This window comes from Pseudonaja textilis, chromosome 2 (genome assembly GCF_049901715.1).
Source record: "Pseudonaja textilis isolate UNSWEBS1 chromosome 2, rPseTex1.2, whole genome shotgun sequence".
Classification (NCBI taxonomy): domain Eukaryota; kingdom Metazoa; phylum Chordata; class Lepidosauria; order Squamata; family Elapidae; genus Pseudonaja; species Pseudonaja textilis.
In genome coordinates, this window is record NC_141991.1 from 9705574 (window position 1) to 9727024 (window position 21451).

At 43.5% G+C, this 21451-nt stretch overlaps 1 protein-coding gene across 1 annotated transcript; it reads left to right on the forward strand.

Annotated features, from left to right (window-relative positions):
• Window positions 1-1271: 1271 nt before the first annotated feature.
• Window positions 1272-17604, forward strand: LOC113452182 (vomeronasal type-2 receptor 26-like). Its single transcript, XM_087923111.1, has 6 exons — window positions 1272-1426; window positions 2966-3254; window positions 4743-5183; window positions 6309-6500; window positions 15733-15859; window positions 16700-17604. The coding sequence occupies exons 1-6, from the start codon at window positions 1272-1274 to the stop codon at window positions 17602-17604; spliced, it is 2109 nt and encodes a 702-aa protein (XP_087779237.1).
• Window positions 17605-21451: the final 3847 nt, after the last annotated feature.

The window sequence follows — 21451 nt, forward strand, 5'->3', positions numbered from 1 at the left end:
CAGCCAGTTCCGACCAGTTCTGGAGAACCGATAATGGAAATTTTGAGTAGTTTGGGGAACCAGCAAATACCATCTCTGACTGGCCCCACCCCCATCTATTCTCTGCCTCCCGAGTCCCACTTGATTGGCTGGGTCTTCTTTTGTTGCCCTGCAAAGGAGAACAGAGCTCAAAAGCAGGTTAGCGGAGTGGGGAGGGAATGGAAATTTCACAGTATCCTTCCCCTGCCACGCCCACCAAGCCACACCACGGCCACCAAGCCATGTCCACAGAATGAGTAGTAATTTTTTTTTTTTGAATCCCACCACTGAAAAGAACCTCGTAGAAGTGTAATTCAGCAGACTGAGATGATCCTATTGTACAGGCATGTTGGAGTATCTTCCTCCAGTATCACTTTCTGGATGTATCCTAACCAGAAGGATGACAACCAGAGGTGGTATTCAGCAGGTTCTGACCAGTTCTGAAGAACTGGTAGCAGCAATTTTGAGTAGTTCAGAGAACCGTCAAATACCACCTCTGACTGGCCCTTCCCCCATCTATCCTCTGCCTTCTGAGTCCCAGCTGATTGGCTGGGTCTTCTTTTGTTGCCCTGCACAGGAGAACAGAGCTGGAAAGCAGGTTAGTGGGGTCAGGAGGGAATGGAGATTTTCCCTTTCCCCAGGAGTCGGGAGGGAATGGAGAATTTACAGTATCCTTCCCCTGCCACACCCACCAAGCCACGCCCACAGAACCAGTAGTAAAAATTTTTTGAATCCCACCACTGATGACGACCATTATAGAAGAGTGTCTCCAGGGGTATAGCTGCAACATTTCACCAGAATCCTTTTCTCCAGCTGCCCCTCTCTACATGAACCCCTGGAAGAGATCCAGAGGACAAATTATTACTCACAGTAATTACCACAATCCCAGACTTTGAGATGTCTACAGCTGCCTTTCCAGAGGCTGCCTTTGGTATAACATCAGACTGAAGCAACATGGAATGGATCTTGCATCAGAAAAAGATATAAGCCTCTACTTGTGCTGAATGGTATGCACAAGATTTAGGACACAAGACAGGAGCTGTGCTGCTGAATGTACCTTTCTCTCTTTTTCAAATGAACCTCGATTTGTTTCTGTTTGAATAAGGAAATTCAAATGCCATTTTCTGAGAGTGCTTTGAAATCATCTAACTTTTCTTTGGTAACAGGAGGTTGATTCAGCTCCATGAATTATGGACCTCCTGTTTCTTCTTTTGATATTGCTGTTGTCCCAGACAGTCTCTGGGAAGCTTAGAATGAAGTGCCTGCTGAATTCGGTGCGCCTGGATAGAGAAAGACCCTGGAGCTACTACAGGCTAGGAGATCATCTCATTGGTATAGTCACCAGCGCAGTAACACTATCACAGAAAATATTGCTTTTCAACCTGCTTCCTTATAATCAGCCTCACTTGTAAGTTATTCAGTGTGATGAAATTGTTTTCCTTCCATCTGCAGTTCTAGCACTCTCATTTTTAAATTTTTTTATTAAACATAACCTTTAAAAACATTCAACATGGTGGAGTCATTTTGGCATAGCTTTTGGTCATTATTCTAGTGAAAGATAATAGAATATAGATCTTATATACATTTGTACATATACAAACATTTATACATTTACTCATCCTTACTTGCATCTTTCAACATTCTTAGTATTATTTTAGTCTCATGATCACAGATGTCCTCTTAACAACTCTTTTCCATCTTGAACCCTTCCTTTCTGTCCTCACCAATAGTAACATCTATTCCAAATTATATATTTATACTTATTTTTCATCTCTAGTGTTAGCCTATCCATTTCAGTGCAGGTCAGAATTTTATTTATTACTTCCTCTTCACTAGGGATTTCTTTCTCCTTCCACTTCTGGGCAAATACCATTCTTGCCGCAGTGATGATGTTGTACTCTTGTTCTTTTATTCTGCTTACTCCTATATTTCAGGAAGTGATTAATTTTGTTAATGAATAAGATTTCCATGGCTTTTCTGTTTTGTCTTATTTAGTGGAAGGAACACAAATTCAAAGATGGAGCAGAAGAAAATTACCTGAAAGAAGTCCACATTATTTTCCTCTCCATGTTAAATCTAGAATTTATGACTTGAATAATGATGTTTGTTTAAAGTGGTGATTGTTGTAGTTAACCGTGACCAGCTCATTTCCATATTTTTATAACTGCTTGTCTCATCCTTACAGGAATAGAGGATAACTTGCTTTAGAACAGCTTTTGTGGGTCACTTATGAAATATTCTCTTCCTTTTATGATGGTTGTACTTTTAAAAAAGAGTTATTTTGCAGCCTAGGGACAGTTCTGATGAAAATTACTGCTGCTATAAATAATAAGAGTATTTGTGATTCTTATCTGCTTCTCATTTTCTCGACATTTACAAACATTAAATTTGATGAGTGACTCTCATTTGCCTCTTGTTTTTGATCAGTATTGACTTCAGACTCCACAGTCATGTTGTCAGCATTCCAAAGAAACTCCTCAATTCCTTTCTCAGAGACAAAGTCCATGCAAATAAGAATTTATTAAAGATGTCGTGTTGGCACATCTGGGAAAACCCAAATCAAAACTTCCAGGTTTTCCCTTCCCCACAATTGAAAATCAAAGATCCATCCCCTGCACCCATCAATCCATCACAAAGGACCCATCAAATGTTGTTCTATCCGAAGCCAAACCTTCGCCCACTCTCATCAAGATGCAGAATGACATGTCCTTGACTTTTGAGAAGAATGTTGTTGAATCTAATCTACTACTCGCTAAGAAATTCCCCCTCCCAAATTCCCAGGCATTAACTGTGGCAGCCTTGAAGCTTCTAAGAAAATATATGGCTAAAACAAATATGGCTTCCATGGTTGACACATGTGTCGATAAAAAGGGTGAAATTAAAATAAAGGTATTGTGTTACTGCTATTGATAATGCTTGTATTAACCAAAGCATTTTTTCACATTAGTTTACCTTATGGTTACAAAGGAATAGAACGCTTTATTTTCACCATTCAAGAGATCAACAAGACTATCCAGCTCCTGTGCAATCTCACACTTGGCTACAATATCCATGATAACTATTTGAACACACTTGGCACTTCAGAAGTCTTGCTGGACATGCTCTCCCCTGGAAAAGCCAATGTTCCCAACTACAGCTGTGGAAGGAGGGACAACATTTTGGCTCTTTTTGATGCAGCTGACAGGGAGATTTCCAACCAGATGTCCACATTAGTAGGCACCTACAAAGTCCCACAGGTCTGTGTGTATGTTTCTCTATATAGTAAAGTGAAGTGGTTGTGGTAGTGGGTACATGATAGATCCAACTATATCTTCTCTATGGAGATCAAGAGCTACTTTTTAATGTGTCAATTGTAGGTGTCATGTCTGGGAACTGGGATATGCGTTAAGATGGGAGCATATATCAAAATAGTCATATCCTCTCATGATAGCATTTCTGTTGCTTTGGGGGCTTCTCCTGCATACTTGTGAAGATGAGGAGAGGCTCTGTGTCCAATCAAAGGATCTTCTGTACAACAAGAAAGTGCAGCACTGATGGAAAGCCCACATTTTGCACATGATCTTAGAAAAATGGTGATAATGCTGAACAAATGCCATATTCATGAAAAATGTTAGGAATGTAAGCAACCTAACAGCTATTTGAGATGCAAATATATAAACCAGGATAGACATTTTAAAACTATCTTTAAGAAAATGCAAAACTGTAGTTGGGTATGTTTTTCTCAAATGGCCATAAGATGGAGCCAGAAACCTGGGTTGTTTAGTCTTAGTCTCAGAAGAGAGTGTGAGTGTATCTTTGTTTCCTTCTGTTGGAAAGTATTGCCATTCCTCCATTTTCCTCTTAATTGACTGCTATTCTGGATTTGATGTAAGTCTGATACTGAACTGTTTTTGACACTGGACTTTGTTACTGGATTATCCCTGGATGAAAACTGACTGATTTACCTGTGAATTACTTTGGATTGCTTGCTTGGACTTTGCTTAACGTTTCTGGAAGAAAAAAACCTACATTTACTGTACAGTGTATCTGTGTGATGTGTGTGTGTATTATTCAAACACTACTCTCAAATACGTCTCCCTGTATGTGCTCATTCTCCTAACGGGGAATTACCTCAACAAAAATAATTGTGAAAGAGATTATTTGCATCCATCAAAGAAAGGGACCGAGGTACTTGGCATTACTTTCACAGGTTTTCTGAAGAAACATTTCAACTAATCAATGGGGACAGAGAGTTAATTGATACAAAACACTTTTTTCCCCAGCAATTTAAAAGTAAAAAGTTAATCAGTGCCTGTAACATCGATATTTCTGTGGGTAAGAAGACCTGATCCCCAAATATAACACAGCATTCTTCCTTGCTTTTCCAGATCAGTCATAGAATTGCTTCAGAGACACTGAGTGACAAAAGTAAATTCCCATTTTTCCACCAGATGCTCCCCAAAGAAGGGTTTCAGTATTCAGCAATTGTCCAAGTGCTCCTTCATTTCAGATGGACCTTGATTGGTCTCCTTGCTCCAGACACAGAGGAGGGAGAAAATTTCCTGAGGATTTTCCCTCCTTTGCTTATCAGGAAAGGAATTTGTGTTGTTATATCACAACGATTCTCAATGACTGGAGATCTAGTACCCTTTAGGGATTCCAGCTTTTCTCGCTGGAAACAAGTCAATGTCTTTGTTCACTTCACAGAACACATTATCGTTTCAAGCACATTTCATATTTTTCAGATAACACTTGCCACTTTGTCAGGACCCATCAGAGAGAAAATCTGGATCACCACAACTTTGGGAAACTATATAATGCAACATCTTGGATATCACAAATACATCCATAGTATTTGGAGCTTTGAATTTATGCAAAAAATAAGGCCAACCTATGGTGCTTTTGAAGCCTTTTCCTTTATAGACTCCCAGTATGAAGACAAGAGTTTTCAGTGTTCTTTTTCAACACATGTTTATGCTGTCAAAGGCCGGAAAAGATGCACCCAAAAAACTGCTGTGGAGACAGAAGATGAATTGAACGGGATGTTGGTTGAAAACAGTGATTCTGGTTACATTATCTTTATGACTCTGGCTCATGTCTTGAAGGCTGCATATTCATCCAGATCCTGGAGAAGAGGGAAGGAGGTCCAAGAGACACTGGAGGTTCCAAGGCTGAAGCCGTGGCAGGTATGGGGGCCCAAGAAGGATTCAACATACTAAATTCCTCTGGAGAAGGAATCCATTAGAGAAAGAGGGAAAGCATATCCTTGGGCTACAAAAGGCCAACAGATTTGGCCAATCTAGTTACTTGGGGGATAATTTACCAAGGAGCTGGTACCAGATATATTTTGATATTAAACACTTCTAATTTTAAAAGGGTAATTGCCCTTTTAACAATATCCCTGTATGTATAGTTTGTGATTAGCACTGTAGAATTTTACTTTTATAAATTTGAAGGAGACCCCTGAGCCTCAGCTGAGTTCTATTTTTCCCTGGTGAGTAGCTCATGAATCATGCTGAAATGAGGAAGGCAACTTTTAGTTGTTTATTCCTGCAAAAAATAGAACCTCATGCTTGGGACAGAGGTCCATTTCAAATACTTTCAGTAAAAATTAGCTCACAATTTTATACAAAATGTTCCTTTGTTGTTTACAACATGTCTTCTTTCACAAGATCAGAGTTCACACTTGGTTGATTACATTTGTCCTTTTTGGTACAGGATTGCATTTGTTGTATTTAGTACAAGATAGAAAAAATCTTTCTAATCTTATTATTCTCAGGAATGCTTTTGCTGCATGTGGTTTGTCAGTTTTGCAAGGAAGCTGGCAAAGAGGGGCACATAAAGAGTCTAGTGGGTAATTTAATCAACTATAAATTTGGTGGCTTCTTTCTACATAACTTGATCACTTCCTGGATGACTTGGTCTTGAAACATTATTTGAAACCTTTCCTTATTAATAGTATTCTTTTCCTATAGAAGTTATTGTTTTTCCTAATCTCTTTTTTGCTGTTGTTCACTTTAGTTGATACCTGCTGTAGAATGTTTCCTATAATTGATCAAATGTGTCTATTATATAGTCTCAATACATATGTTTTCAATATACGATTGCCTAGTTTTGCTGAACCTTTCTTATTCACTTATGAGCTTAGTGATAACCCCAGTTGTCCTAATTAAGCATGTTTGCACATTAAGAAAAAAAACGTAGAAGAAAAATTCATACATGAAAATACCAGGTGGGATAGAAAAAACCAAGTTTTCTGCTTTTAAAATTCTTTTATGTTTCCATTCTAGTTCCATCCCTTTCTGGAGAAGAATGAGTTCCACAATCTTTCCCACTGGAAAGTTTACCTGGACCATAATGGAGAAATAGCTGCAGATTTGGACATTGAGTTCATGGTGATTTCGCCAGAGGGGGATTTGATCAAAAGGAAACTGGGGAGTGTTGAAAGACAGAGAGTTATTATTAACGAAATTGCTCTTTCCTCTCTAAATCTGCTCAACAAGGTAGGTCAAATATTGCTGTGTTTTCTCTTTTTTTCTAAAGATTATGACCCATTTCAAGTGGGTTAATTCTAGACACCAATGTGGATGACCCTTACTGGGAGTTGAATATACAGAAGAGAAAACTTAACATTTTGTTAGATGGACTGTGGGGACTTCAGTACCATTCACGAAAGTGTCCTTCAGATACCATGATAAGGAATATTCTTCTAAATGGATTTAGTCATGTCCAATATTGGATGCTGGGTAATTATTCTTTTGGGATCAAGCTGGTGAGAAATATTCAAGTGCTGGCATTTGTGTTGCTAATAGCTTCAGGTTCTTTTAACCAATGTCTGCATTAAGGTTTGGACTGAATCAGATCAGAGGTGGGATTCTACCAGTTTGGCCCGGTTCTGCTATACTGGTAGCTCCGAAGATCAGCTGACAGTGAACAACAATCTTCTGTTCTTCTGTTTGTCCCACTCGCCTGCCTGGCCTCTAGGCTGTCTTTTATTTCCTGCTTTTTCAACCTCAGCTGCTTTGTGTGGCACAGCAGAGGTTGAAAAAGGAGGAAATAAGATTCAAATGTTGTGCATGGGCATATGCACAAAGCACGTGTGTATGCATGCAAAATGCACATTCACCAAACCGGTTGTTCCACTGGTTGAATCCCACCCCTGAATCAGATGTGTTAAGTTTGGGTAATGAGAGGCTGAACCAGAGCATGAGTGCAACAAATACTTTATTGTGACAATAAAGGACTGAACGTGCTAGCCAAGCCTGGGACTGGCTCGCAGCAATCAGCAACTGGTTGGACCCCGCAGCCTGCTTTTATAGCTGGCTGCTGGGGAGAACCAACCAATGAGCGAGGGGGCAGCCGCCCCCGCAACGCGAACGGACCTGAGTGGGAACTCCTTAGAGTTCCAGGGACATAACACCCCTTTCCCCCAGATGCGAACACGCATAGTCTTGGAGGTAGGCAGGAGGTTTATGCTGGCGCCCAGAACGGTGCAACTCGGGTGGGTTGTCTGTCAGTTCAGAGTCTGTAGGGGAAGGCAGGATCGGTAGGGAGTCACGAACGCGTCCCTCGGTTCGGGTTGGCTCGGGACTCGTAGGGCTGGTCACTGGGGACGTGCTTCCGTTGACTGGTTTGGACTGGTCAGCCATCTGGACGTCGCTGTCCGTGTTTGGATTCCCTGGATCGGCTGCTGGTGTAATCAGGTCACCGGAATTGGTGCTGATGTGGGGTTGATGCTGTGGCCTTGCCCCGGTCTGTAATTCTGAGTCACTGCTGACGAGGGTGCTGTGACGCCTTCGCAGCTGGTCTAGGTGTCTTCTCCAGACTCGGCCATCCTCCAGTCTGACCCGATATGACCTGGGTCCAGTGATGGCCATGATCTTGCCCGGGATCCACAGTGGGTCTCCAGCGAAGTTCCTCGCGAATACGGGTTCCTGTAAGACAAAATGCCTAACCCCCGATGTGGAAGCGAGGGGAGAGTCAGGGCAGTAATGTGGGTGAAGCCTGTCCAATACAGTCCTCAGGCGTCTGCCCATCAGGAGCTCAGCTGGGGACTTATTAGTGACTGTGCACGGAGTTGAGTGCTGGCTCATCAGGAAACGGGAGAGTTTATGGTGCCAGTCATCCTTGCTGAACCTAGCTAGAGCTTCTTTAGTGGTCCTAACGGCTCTTTCAGCCAATCCGTTACTGGCAGGATGAAATGGGGCCGTGAAGATGTGGCGGATGCCCAGGTTGGCAGCGAAACGGCTGAACTCGGCTGATGCGAATTGGGGGCCATTGTCGGAAACAATGGAGTCTGGAAGCCCGTGTGTTACAAACAGGCGAGTTAATACCTTGGTAATCGCTAGTGTGGTGGTTGTGGATAGTTGTGCCACGTCAATCCACTTAGAGTAGGAGTCCACGACCACCAGGAACATTTTTCCGTGCAATGGGCCGGCTAGGTCGATGTGAATTCTGGACCACGGAGCGCTGGCGCTTTCCCACTTAGTGGGGGTGGTAATTGGAGGGGCTGGACGGGATTCCTGGCAGGGATGGCAGGAGCTTACCCATCTGATGATGTCCTCGTCGAGGCCCGGCCACCATACGTAGCTGCGTGCTAATGCCTTCATTCTGACGATGCCAGGGTGCCGCTCGTGCAACGCCTCCAGAACTCGGGTAAGCAGTGAGGTTGGGATGACCACTCGAGTGCCCCACAGCAAACAGCCCTGCAAACTGGATAATTCCTGCAGGCGGGTCTTGAAAGGTGTAAATTTGTTTTCAACATCACCGCCCGGCCACCCCCTCCTCACCCAGTCCAGTACCTGGGCGATCGTTGAGTCAGTCTTGGATTTGGCCGCAATGTCAAGGGCAGTGATGGGGAGGTCCAATTGGGTGACCTCAAAGATAGCATGGACCGGAGCAGGGTCTTCAGCTGGAGCCGGCAGGGGGCAGCGGCTGAGGGCGTCTGCGTGGGACAATGTTTTACCTGGGCGGTGTATGAGTCTATACGAGTATGCCGCTAGGAAAAGAGTCCATCTCGTCATTCTAGGAGACAGGACTTGAGGGGTCTGTTTGTCCCCAGCTAGTAGACCCAGGAAAGGCTTATGATCCGTGACCAGCTCGAAAAAGTGGCCAAAGAGAAATTCGTGAAATTTCTTCACTGCTGCGACAGCTGCTAGAGCTTCCTTATCGATCTGGCTATAATTGCGCTCTGTGGCAGAGAGCGTCCTGGAAAAAAAAGCGATGGGAGCCTCGGAGCCATTGGGGAGCCTGTGGCTTAACACTGCCCCAATTCCAAAAGGGGATGCGTCTGCTGCTAGCACTAATGGAAGGTTGGGGTCGAACTGGATAAGGACCGCCTCTGACGTGAGTAGTGATTTGATGGCGCGAAAAGCGGAGTCTTCTTTGTGACCCCAGTGCCAAGGCAATTTTTTATCCAATAGTCTGTGCAGGGGTTCTGCCACTGATGCTTTATGGGGCAGGAAGGACGCGTAAAAGTTCAATAGCCCCAAGAAGGCCTGCAGTTCAGTTTTGGAGGTTGGAGTGGGTGCCTCGTGAATTGCCTTAACCTTGGACTCCAGGGGGTGAATGCCTGAGGCGTCAATTTTATAACCCAGAAAGTCCACCTGTCTAGTGGCAATGGCACATTTTTCTTTTTTTAATTTGAGGCCATGCTGTCTGAACCTCTCTAACACCGCTCGAACTCTCTGGAAGAGTTGGGGTCTGTCCCTGGCCGAGACTAAGATGTCGTCGAAGTAGGGTACTACACCAGGGAGGCCCTGCAAAATCCGCTCCATGAGGGATTGAAAGATGCCTGGGGCAACACTTACGCCAAATTGGAGACGCTTGCACCGGAAAGCACCCCTGTGGGTGACAATGGTCTGGAGTTCCGCTGTTTGGTTGTCAACAGGGAACTGTTGATACGCTTGAGACATGTCCAATTTGGCAAAAATGCTGCCAGGTTCAAAAGTGTGTAATAAATGCTGAATGACGGGCACTGGGTAAGCGCTAACTTGTAAAAACTTATTAATTGTGGTCTTGTAGTCCGAGCAAATTCTCAGGCTACCGTCTTTTTTGAGGGGTGTGACAATGGGCGTCTCCCATTTGGCGAAATCTGTTGGCTCAATGACCCCTTGTTTTAATAATTTATCCAATTCCGCATCTAATTTAGGCCGAATAGCGAATGGGACTCTACGCGGTTTTAGCCTGATTGGGACTGCCTGGGGGTCGACTGAGAATGAGATAGGGGTACCGTTATAACACCCCAGCTCATCGCTGAATACATCTGAGTAATCAGCGAATAAGGAGTCAGTGTCAGAGGTTGAGACAGCATGGACTCCTGTTAGCCCTAGGCCGAGATGGGGAAACCAATCAAGCCCCAAGAGTGTGGGGAGGTTGCCGTTAACTACCACTAGAGGTAGGTGACCTTTGAAAGCTTTAAAATTGACAAGGAACTTGCCTCTGCCGATTACAGGAATGTCCTTCCCTGGTAGTCCTTCAGGCTAAACTGGCACTTCTGGAGCCGGCTTCTTGATAGACTGGGCTGTAGCCTCTTGAGGGTGCTCCACGAGATAATTGAGAGCGCTGACCCTGTGTCAACCTCCATGCGACAAGGTTTACCTTCTAACAAAACGGAGAGAGAGATTTTACTAATGGTATGGCAAGTGTGCTTGGCATGGTGGTGAGTGCGACAGTTCAATACTTGCCTCTGAGGTCCAGAATGTGAGAAGGAAGGGTGCCTTTGTGCCGAGTTGTGAGAGGCTTGACAGACTCTCGCGATGTGCCCCTTTTGTGGCAGATGTTGCAGGTGGCTCCTTTGAATTTGCAGGTGGCCCTCGGATGAGATCCACCACAGGATAGGCACAGGGTGATGTGCTTGGGTGGACTGATGCTTTCTTGCTTGGCTCCTACCTGCGGATGCCTGGCGTTGGTGAGGCGGTGGATGTCGTTTTCATCACTGGGGCCTTCCTCTATGACCACCTCCTCGGAGTGGACTGGAACTGTCGTTAGCTTGGAAGTTGGACCATGGATTTCAGTGGCTGAGTGTGCTGCCAGTTCTGCTGCCAGGGCCTCCTCGACGGCTTGTGCGAGGTTGAGGTCCTTCTTAGCGAGTAGGCGCCTTTGGAGGTGGAGATCCTTGACTCCGCAGACTAGCTGATCGAGGAGCATGTCCTCCAGGTAGGTTCCAAACCCACAATGGAGTGCTGCGGTCCTGAGGGCGGCCATGTACTGGTTGATGGTCTCTTTGTCTGATTGTTTCCTCATACGGAAGGTGAATCGCCTGGCAATCTGTGAAGGTCTGGGAGAATAGTGGTTAGTAAGGATTTCTAACAGTTCAGACCATGGAACGTTTTTTAACTCACGTGGAGCCACGAGTGCTGTGGCAGTGTCAAAGATGATGGCTCCACAGTAGATCAGGAAATATGATTTTTTCCGGTGCTCCCCTGCATCAGCCAGCCCAATTGCGTCGATGTAATGGTTAAAGCGGTTCTTGTATGACTCCCACTTCTCCTCATCCGGCTTGAATGCTGGGAAGACTGGATTGGAATTCATAGTGAGGAAATCGGTTGTACAATCTGTTGGAAAAAATCTCTCTGGGGCAGCAGCAGAAGGTTTCTAGTGCCTGTGGCAGGCAAGTGATTTCAGCTCTGGAGAGGCTTTTTCACAATCCTCTCTCTCTCTCTGGGCTAAACATGAGGTTAGGCTGCCGGCCGTTGGCAGCGTTTTGAAATTCGCGCCTGCGTGGGCGTCAGTGACTTGACTTACAGCACCGCGCTGTATTTTTAGGGCAGAAATTCAAATGACAGCCGTTTGAATTTCGCGCCTAAAGAAATGAGCGGCTGCGGCTCGCAGCGCTTCACTTTTCCTGTAGCTAGGCTAACAAGCGGCTACAGACGCTTCTCACTTTCGTTGCTTGCTGACCGCTTTCTCTGGCTGCGGATCAGCGTTTGCTCTCGTTGCTTGCTGACCGCTTTCTCTGGTGGCGGATCAGCGTTCGCTCTCGTTGCTTTCTGACCGCTCTCTCTGGCTGCGGATCAGCGTTGCTCTTATCGCCTGCCGATCGTTCTCTCTGGCTACGGATCGGCGGCTAGTGATTCAGCGGTTGCATTGTGCTTCTGGTAGCCATCCCATCCTCGTCGCCAGTGTTAAGTTTGGGTAATGAGAGGCTGAACCAGAGCATGAGTGCAACAAATACTTTATTGTGACAATAAAGGACTGAACGTGCTAGCCAAGCCTGGGACTGGCTCGCAGCGATCAGCAACTGGTTGGACCCCGCAGCCTGCTTTTATAGCTGGCTGCTGGGGAGAACCAACCAATGAGCGAGGGGGCAGCCGCCCCCGCAACACGAACGGACCTTAGTGGGAACTCCTTAGAGTTCCAGGGACATAACAAGATGAAATATAGTCATGACTGCTTAGAGGTCCTGTTGGTCCATGTGAGAAATAAGCCTCACTTTGTCCAGATTGAGGAATGTCTCTCTTGAAAGGTCACAGGTTGAATAGGATAGAATAACAGAGTTGGAAGGAACCCTGGAAGTCTTCTAGCCCAACCCCCCTGCCTAGGCAGGAAACCATGATATTCTATAATGTTTTTAAGCCCTCTAAACTTGGCCAGAATTATCCATATCTCTCTTTCACCCCACTGGGATAAAGCAATAGGCGTTCTGCTCCTCTGAAGAAGCTCCAAAAATGTTCATGTTTCACATGAAATCATAAAGGTTGTTTTGATAGGAGATAATGCCCATAACCTGGAAAGCCAAAGCACTGAAACAAGACTTTGATTGGAAGAAAAAACACCTTTTCATTCTGGAAGTAACAAGGGAGAATTTGAAAGGAGATGCTACTTAGATTTGGGCTTTGGCTTGTAAAATCTTGTTGGAAGACATATCCTTCTGAGTTCAGTTCCAAATGGGGAAAAAGACACTGGAAACATGGAGGCTGTTTGCAAAGATGGTTTAATGGTCTACAGCAGTGGTCCCCAACCTTTTTTGTACCAGGGACCAGTTTCACGCAGAAACACTTTTTCAAGGACCGGGGGGTGGGACACGGGACACGGACACTTTTTCAAGGAGGGGGGGGGGAGGAGTCGAGTTTGGTGGTTTGCTTGCAGATGTTTCATTACCTGACTAGATAACATCTGATGCTGTTACCTAGTTGGGTAATAAAACATCTGCCAGCAAACCACCAAGTTCAGGGAGCGCCAATGCCTCCTCATTGCAACCCTGAGCGACAGATATTCTCTTCTATTGGGACATTTAAAATGAAGGGTTTCAGCTGCAGATTCAGGAACTGCGCCGGGCTGAGGAGCTCCTTCAAAACTGAGCACTGGGCGGCAGCGGCCCGCGGCTGTCTCCGCGGCTCAGGACAAGTCCCTGCAGGATGGCTGAGAAGCCCCGCCTCTCAGCCCTGCCACCCTCAGCCTCATCCCTCGGGTGTCTCCCTCCCTCCCTCAGCCTTATCCCTCAGGTGTCTGCCTCGTTCCTCTCTCAGTCGCTCTCTCGCTCCTCCACCAGCCCAGGAAGAAACTGCTTCAAAGAAGCCGGTCCATGGCCCGGTGGTTGGGGACCCCTGGTCTACAGGATCACATGGCTTGGAGCTCTTTGGCGAAGAAAAGGGAAGAGATGCTTAGAGACCTTGGGTTTTATACCCTCTCTGACTTTGAACTTCCTGGGACACAGAAAGAATATTCTGATTGGTTGCTGTCAGAGGTCAGAGCTAGCTTTTTAGGTTGTCCGTTTGCTAAGTTTGGTTTAAACTTGGTGAGTGGTGCAAGAAAAGGCAATTAAATGGCTCTGCCTGAAGGAGGTAGATCTTTGCTATGTAGAATAGACTGGGCCAGGCCTTAATGGCCCATTAACAAAGGTGAGAGGGTGAGCTTCGGCCTCTTTGAGTTTCAACTTCCCTTTTAGGGGAAATATTCTTCCTTTTTAGTTTATCCTAAAATATTTCATTTTTTCTAGGAGAGGGGTGGGTTTTAACTGCCAACAATCTGAATGCAATTTTTTAAAACTTTATTGTTAGCTACATAAAGTCCCTCTGAGCAAAAAGAAGGATTCAAATTTAACTAATAAGAAATGTATACTTGTCTTTCCATGTAAGTTGGTGTCCCCTAGTTGTAGTTCTTTGTTAGAAAAAGACCCAGATGCAGAGCTGGACACATGTTTCCTAATCTTGTCCTGCTTGCTGAAGATGAAAAGATCCCTTTTTGAGGGACAGGTTCTCATGGCCTCTCCTGCATCCCATCTCGCCCCAGTGTCAGGGGTTCCAACCATTACCCTAATTAAATCATGAGCCTCGAGCCAAGCTTCAAAAGAATTCAAAAGATTGATTAGAAGCAATGTATCTGGCACTAACTCATATGAAGCCAACTCTGAGACATGCAATTTACTATCACCTATGACCCTATTTCTCCCCCACCCCCCTGAGTGTGTCATCAATCAGATTCTCCAATGAAACACATTGACAGGCTGGGTGTCATCAATCACGCTCTCCAATGAAGGATTTTCGCGGGCAGAAGATCCAGTAGCCTAGGCTACAATCTCCACAAGATAAGCTTGGAATGTGCTTTTGGCCTTCATCTACTACACAGCTTCCTAGTTCTAGAAACTAGGCAGTCTGTTTTAGTCTTATTTGAGAGCTGTATGAATTAAAGAAAGCCCTAATTTTAAAGGATTTTTCCCCTTTATATCTTAATTGAGGAATAGTTTTGGACTACTTTCAAAGGGAAGAAGTTCTGCAATGTTTTACATACTCCAGAAGAAGCCTATCCAGATCCTACCGATCCAAAGTTTCTTTCTTTACCACAATTATATTTTATTTAATAAATCTAATATAATAAAAATTAAATAAATCTTTTACAATCATTTATTTTCCAAAATTTAATGCAAGATCATTGTACTGTACTTTAATATCATAGGTATGTCAAGAATGGAGAAAGGTATGTTAAAACAAACTTGTTGTCACTTAAGGCTTAAATCTTTTCAATTCCATCCCTCCAGTCAGTGGTGGGGTTCAATTTTTTTTTTTATTACCAGTGCTGTGGCCATGGCTTGGTGGGCGTGGCTTGGTGGGCATGGCAGGGAAAGGATACTGAAAAATTTCCATTCCCTACCCACCCCACTAACCTGCTTTCCAGCTCTGTTCTCCTGTTCAGGGCAACAAAAAAAGACCCAGCCAATCAGGTGGGACTCAGGAGGCAGAGAATAGATGGGGCAGAGCCAGTCAGAGGTGGCATTTGCAGGTTTTCCACTACCAATTCTCTAAATGGTTCAAAATTTCCACTACCGGTTTTCTAGAATTAGTCAGAACCTGCTGAATACCATCTCTGCCTCAGAGGTGGTATTCAACAGGTTCTGACCAGTTCTGAAGAACCGGTAGCGGAAATTTTGAGCAGAGAACCGGCAAATACCACTTCTGACTGGAGATTTTAAAATGTCCTTCCTCTGCCACACCCACCAAGCCACTCATACAGAACCGGGAGTAAAAAAAATTGAATCCCACCATTGCTCTGCCTCCAGTCTTTCTTAAGTTGAAAAATCCTTTATTTCAATGTTAGATAACAAGATCAAAGGAGAGTGAGTAAATGAACAATCTGCCAGCATTTATCTCTCCTGAATCTGTTTGGAATGAGTCAATGATTTCAGACTTATTTAAGTGAAGCCCAGAAACTATTTGGCTAATGTTAATGTCTAGCTCCATTTTCATGCATGCTTTGTCCCAATCTATTTTCTTTCGAATTCCTTTCTTTTCTGCTTAGTCTCTGCCTCAGTCCCAATGTGTGGAAAATTGTCGTCCTGGATTTGTCAAGCAAAAGCAAGAAGGAGAGCCCATTTGCTGCTTTGACTGTGTTCCCTGTCCTGAGGGGACCGTCTCCATTCATGAAGGTAGGGGACACCAAGGAAAAGGGTGGGCCTTGTCCAATGGGTTTATCTGGAACACTGTCATGAAAGTGCAAATTAAGAGACAAATTGAAGCTCAAATGGGTTTTTTTTTGTTTTTGCCAGCAATTCGGCAGTTTGATTCTCACCTGGTTCAAGGTTGACTCAGCCTTCCATCCTTCCATGGTTGGTAAAATGAGGACCTAGATTGTTGCGGGCAATATACTGACTCTGTAAACTGCTTAGAGGGGGCTGTAAAACATATGAAGCAGTTCATAAGTCTAAGCACTGTTGCTATTGCTATTATTTTCAAATTGCACGATTTCATATCTAGAGGGAAGAATAGCAGAAAAAACCCTGAGGAAAACCCTAGAAAGAGATAGGAAGGTTTAGCAGATTGGACAAGCTTCTCTACTGCCAGAAAATAAATCTCTTCTGCTTTTTAGTTTGGATTCCAGATTATTTGTAGAACTAACTTTTCCCCCTAGCTAATTAGATTTCAAAAGGTAGGCATTCAGAGCCAAGTATATGAAGAAGTGCTATCTGTCAGGATCCAGGAAATGTGCTAGAAAAAAATAATTAATTCATTATCTACCTGTAATAATGTAGGTTCTGCAAACTGCACAATAAACCATCCAGGTTCCAGGACTTTTTTCAATTTCATAAACTATAAAAATATAGCTGGTTTTTTTTTTTTTAGAAAATGATATTCTTCTTACCTTCTCTCTGTAGATATTTTAAGCAATGCTTCTCGGAAAATGCTGCTGGTAGCAATTGTGGTTACAAGAAGGTATTTCATAAAACTACAGAATATTTTAAAAAATATTGCTTTTTTTGTTTACACAGATACAGAAAAATGCACCAAGTGTCCAGATGAAAAATATCCAAATGTGGACAGGATCCAATGTATCCCCAAAGTTATATCTTTCCTTTCTTATGGAGAACATCTGGGAATCATTCTGGTCTCTTTTGCCCTATTCTTGTTCTTAGCTACAGGCCTTGTTTTAATCATATTCATTAAACATCTAGAAACTCCCATTGTGAAAGCCAATAACCGAGACCTCTCTTACATCCTCCTGGTCTCCCTCCTGCTTTGTTTCTTGTCTTCTTTTCTCTTCATTGGTCAACCAAGGAAAGCTACTTGCCTTCTGCGACAAACAGTTTTCAGCATCATCTTCTCAGTTGCCATTTCTTCTCTCTTGGCCAAAACCATCACAGTGGTGCTGGCTTTCCTTGCCACAAAACCAGGAAACCGAGTGAAGAGATGGTTGGGGAAGAGCTTGGCCAACTCCATCATCCTTTCTGGTTCTAGTGTCCAAATTATGATCTGTTCCATCTGGTTGGGAATTTCTCCCCCATTCCATGACTCTGACCTCCATTCCCAGCCTGGAGAGATCATCCTGCAATGCAACGAAGGCTCTGTTCTCATGTTCTACATCACCCTCAGCTACATGGGCTTCCTGGCTGCCATTTGCTTCACAGTGGCTTTCCTGGCCAGGAATCTTCCTGGAACCTTCAATGAAGCCAAGCTGATTACCTTCAGCATGCTGGTCTTCTGCAATGTTTGGGTCTCCTTCCTGCCCACCTACCTGAGCACCAAAGGGAAATACATGGTGGCTGTGCAGGTCTTCTCCATCTTGACCTCCAGTGCTGGTCTGCTGGTCTGTATCTTCATCCCCAAGTGCTACATTATCATTTTGAGGCCAGACTTAAATACAAAGGAGCATCTTACAACCAGAAGAAATGTATAAATGTGAGTTAGAGGAAGGTGCTAAGAGATAAAAATGGGTCCTGGTCTGATTCAGAAGACATGATCTTAATTTTTGGAAATGAAAGTTTGCAAGGACATCCCATTCAAATAAAGAATTCCTCCAGAAATTAGCACATAGGTTTTCAAATTACCAGAAATAAGTTTGGTTGGGTGTATCATAGCTATATCTTTCTAGCACCCAAGAAGTTCTCAGCACTTCTCATTCCTTCTCGGACCAGGATAAATATGTTGTATTTAACAACTGTGCCACCATCTGCAACTATAACCAATGTGGAGAAAGTCTGGTTTTGCTGATGCATCTTCAGGAACACATAGTCAACCCTGGAACCATCTTGCAATTCTTCAGGGTTGCCACAATGAGGCAGGATAGAGCTGTGGGAAAGGAATGGGGAGTAGAGATAGCTGAAGGGAATATGTAGCCAAAATAACATTCTTTCTTCTGGGAACCAAGGACACTATCATTAACACCTGGAGGGGCATGGATAGAAACCATCTGGATTTGGGACTGATTGGGGCTTGTAATGATTGTGTGTAATGGAGGGAAGAACTTTGGATTTTGAATTGGGTGGGGAAAACTCAAGGAATTTCAGAATTGGATTTCCACCAGCTGTGCCAAGATAACATGCCTAATAATTCTGTACTTTGAGGAAGCGTCTGGCCTTGGAGTTTTGATTTCATCTGGGCTGTTACTTGGGACCCCAACAATGGCCACGTTTTTTTTTTTTTTACAGTGTCTTCTGTTATTCTGTTGTTTTAGAGAAAAACTGTTAATCATATACATGTGCCAATTTTCTTCAAACCATGTATGTGATTAACTTAGTTTTCAAAGATTGGTATGAAATGTTTTGTTTATTTTTTTAACTGTTCATTTTTTAATTTGTTTTTCTTCTCTGAGTCCTCCTTTGAATGATGTATTTCATTGAATATAGCTGAGCTAATCTTTAATTTACAATCTTACACAGAACATTGGATTAAATTCAATTCCTGCAGGTATATATCCCCCCCCCCCTGTGCATGTCTCTCTGTGTGTATGTGCATTTAAATTCCATGGCATTTTCCTAACTGTTCTTCTAACAATCCTCAAAGGATATATTGAATATTTATCTTTAAATTTTTCCATATTTGAAAACTATTTTAAATCTTTTTTGCATGTCCACTGAGCCTAATAAAATGTCCCTTCACATTTTTCACATTTCCAACTCTACAAAGCTTTTCAATAAAAAGCCTATGATGTAATATCTGGAAATCTGTTTTAGTCAAATTGGTTTGAGAACCTTTTTCAGGGTAATTGCTCTCATCTTTGTCCGCAGTGCTCCTCATCTTACTATTAGGTCTTTCCCAAATTGAAGCAGGTAGAAAGGGCAAAATGTTCAAAACTCTTAAAAAAAAAACCCAGCATTGTGGGGGGTTTCTGGATTTCTCGGGGAATTTTATCCATTTGCTTTGGAGTTGCCAGCTCAAACTTCTCCCAGATCACAACACCAGATCATGCACCAAGCACCTTGACCTTCCTTGTTCAGATCAGGGCAAATCTCAGTAATTTTATCCAGAGAAAGCTTTTGAGAAATTTAATTTAAAGTTTGAAAGACATGGACTTTGGAGAGAATTTTATTCAAGAAATTAAAAATGTCAGAATTATATTTAATGGTGATCTAACTAAAGCAGGAGATATCCAAAAGAGGACAAGACAAGTTTATCTTTTGTCTCTTTTTTTCTTTTCTTTTAGCTCTTGAGAAATTACCTTGTCATAGCCAAGAGGAAAGAAGAGCAGAAGGAAGATTCCATTAGGTTAGTTTCCCAGCAACAGAATTAAGATTACAATGAGTAACAATGGGCTCAGAGGTAGTATTCTGTAGGTTCTGACCAGTTCTGGTCAGAGTTTTGAGTAGTTTGGAGAACCGGCAGTAACCTTCCCTCAGGAATGGGAGGGAATGGAGATTTTACAGTATTCTTTCCCTGCCGTGATCACCAAGCCATGCCACACCCACCAAGCCATGCCCACAGAACCGATAGTAAAAAAATTTAAATCCCACCACTGAATTGGCTGCAATAACATTCCAAGGAGCGTCAGCCTCTATATAAGGCTGGATTCCTTCTGTTCAATGGGAAAAACATTTAGCTCAAGTGTAATCCCTGGATATGAATTTCACTCTTGAACCTTAGATCTTTACAACCTTGACTCTGCTCTTGAGCCTTTCCATGCTCCTCCTTCAAAAACACACTTTGCAGAATGCAGTTGCTCCTGATGACCAATTTCAGAAAGGGTTGGCAGATGCAATTCTTTAAAAATTAGTAAAAAGTAAATGCCTGGACACATTGTAAGAATTAATTCAGTTGTGCTTGCAGATAGATTAGCAGCTAAAGGCCAGAGCCTATAGTAACAAACCTGTTGTCATGCCTGCAACATTTAAGCCTATGTTCAGTGCTAAAAAAAACTTCCACTGAGAAACCCATGCAGATTGGGAATGGATGGTCTAGTTTGACAGATGCTGAGAAGGCACACAGCCCAGGGTGGGGCTTTGCTTAGACGATGGTGGCCTGTGACATAGGGCAGCAAAATACCATCAAGAAATCCAGCTCAGCCCTCTTGGGAAATGGCTTAGGTTTAGGTACTTGATGCGTGGCTAAAATCCATCATGCAATACCTGTCTGGGACTTCACTTCTCAATGGTGAATTTGGTGCCACTGGATCTTTGTTTTTGTAGACTTCCAAACTTCTTCTTGATAATGGAGCCAGGCAACATAAGGCAAAATTAGGCATATTAGGCAACAGCATGACATTCAACTTGAAAAGTTCATCTTCCCTGGCTCTTTTCTTGTCCTGGTAGGCTCCATTAATGGAATGATTGGGAAAGTGCAGGTGTTGCAGGAAGCATCATTCCAAGGTACTTAAAGTTTGAAGGAGTGAAAATTGGAAAAATATTCTCAGAGTTCAGGGTCAGCTGACAAGCCCATAATTACTTTTGGGATAAAAGAATATTAGAGTTTGCAGCAATCCAACCAACACGTAAGTAAATAATTCAGCAGGATTCATTTATAGAATATTTAGCTCAAGTGAATTGTTATAAGCTTTACACATGCATATTTCCTCTCAATTCTTGGCAAATAGGTGGGGAAGAAATAGAGGTAGTGACAGATTTTATTTTCCTGGGTTCCAAGATCACTGCAGATGGGGACTGCAGCCAAGAAATTAAAAGATGCTTGCTCCTGGGGAGGAAAGCTGAACCAGCCATGACAAATCTAGACAGCCTATTCAGATTTACAGATAATCAGAGTTGGAAGGGACCTTGTAGGTCATCTACTCCAACCCCCCTGCCCAAGCAGGAGACCCTACACCATTTCGGACAAATGGCAGTCCAATCTCTTCTTGAAAGTCTCAACTGATGGCACTCCCACAGTTTCCGAGGGCAAGCTGTTCCATTGGTTGATTGTTCTCACTGTCGGAAAGTTTCTCCTTTTTTCCAGGTTAAATCTCTCCTTGTTCACTTTCCATCCATTATTCCTTGTCTGGCCTATAGGAGCTTTAGAAAATAGCTTGACCCCTTCCTCCCTGTGGCAGCCCCTCAAATATTTGAAGACTGCTATTCTGTCTCTCCTGGTCCTTCTCTTTACTAGACTAGCCAAGCCCAGTTCCTGCAACCATTCGTTGTATGTTTTAGCCTCCAGTCCCCCAATCATCTGGTTGCTCTTCTCTGCACTATTTCTAGAGTCTCAACATCTTTTTTATAATGTGGTGAACCAAACTGGATGCAGTACTCTAGGTGTGGCCTTACTAAGGCTTTATAGAGTGGTATTCGTACTTCACTTGATCTTGATTGTATATTAAT

Excerpts from the sequence above, each read along its gene's own strand:
- LOC113452182 (XM_087923111.1), top strand. The coding sequence starts at position 1,272 with ATGAAGTGCCTGCTGAATTCGGTGCGCCTGGATAGAGAAAGACCCTGG. Across the intron at positions 3,255-4,742 it reads GCACCTACAAAGTCCCACAG|ATAACACTTGCCACTTTGTC; the intron begins GTCTGTGTGTAT and ends CATATTTTTCAG. Across the intron at positions 6,501-15,732 it reads CTCTAAATCTGCTCAACAAG|TCTCTGCCTCAGTCCCAATG; the intron begins GTAGGTCAAATA and ends TTTTCTGCTTAG.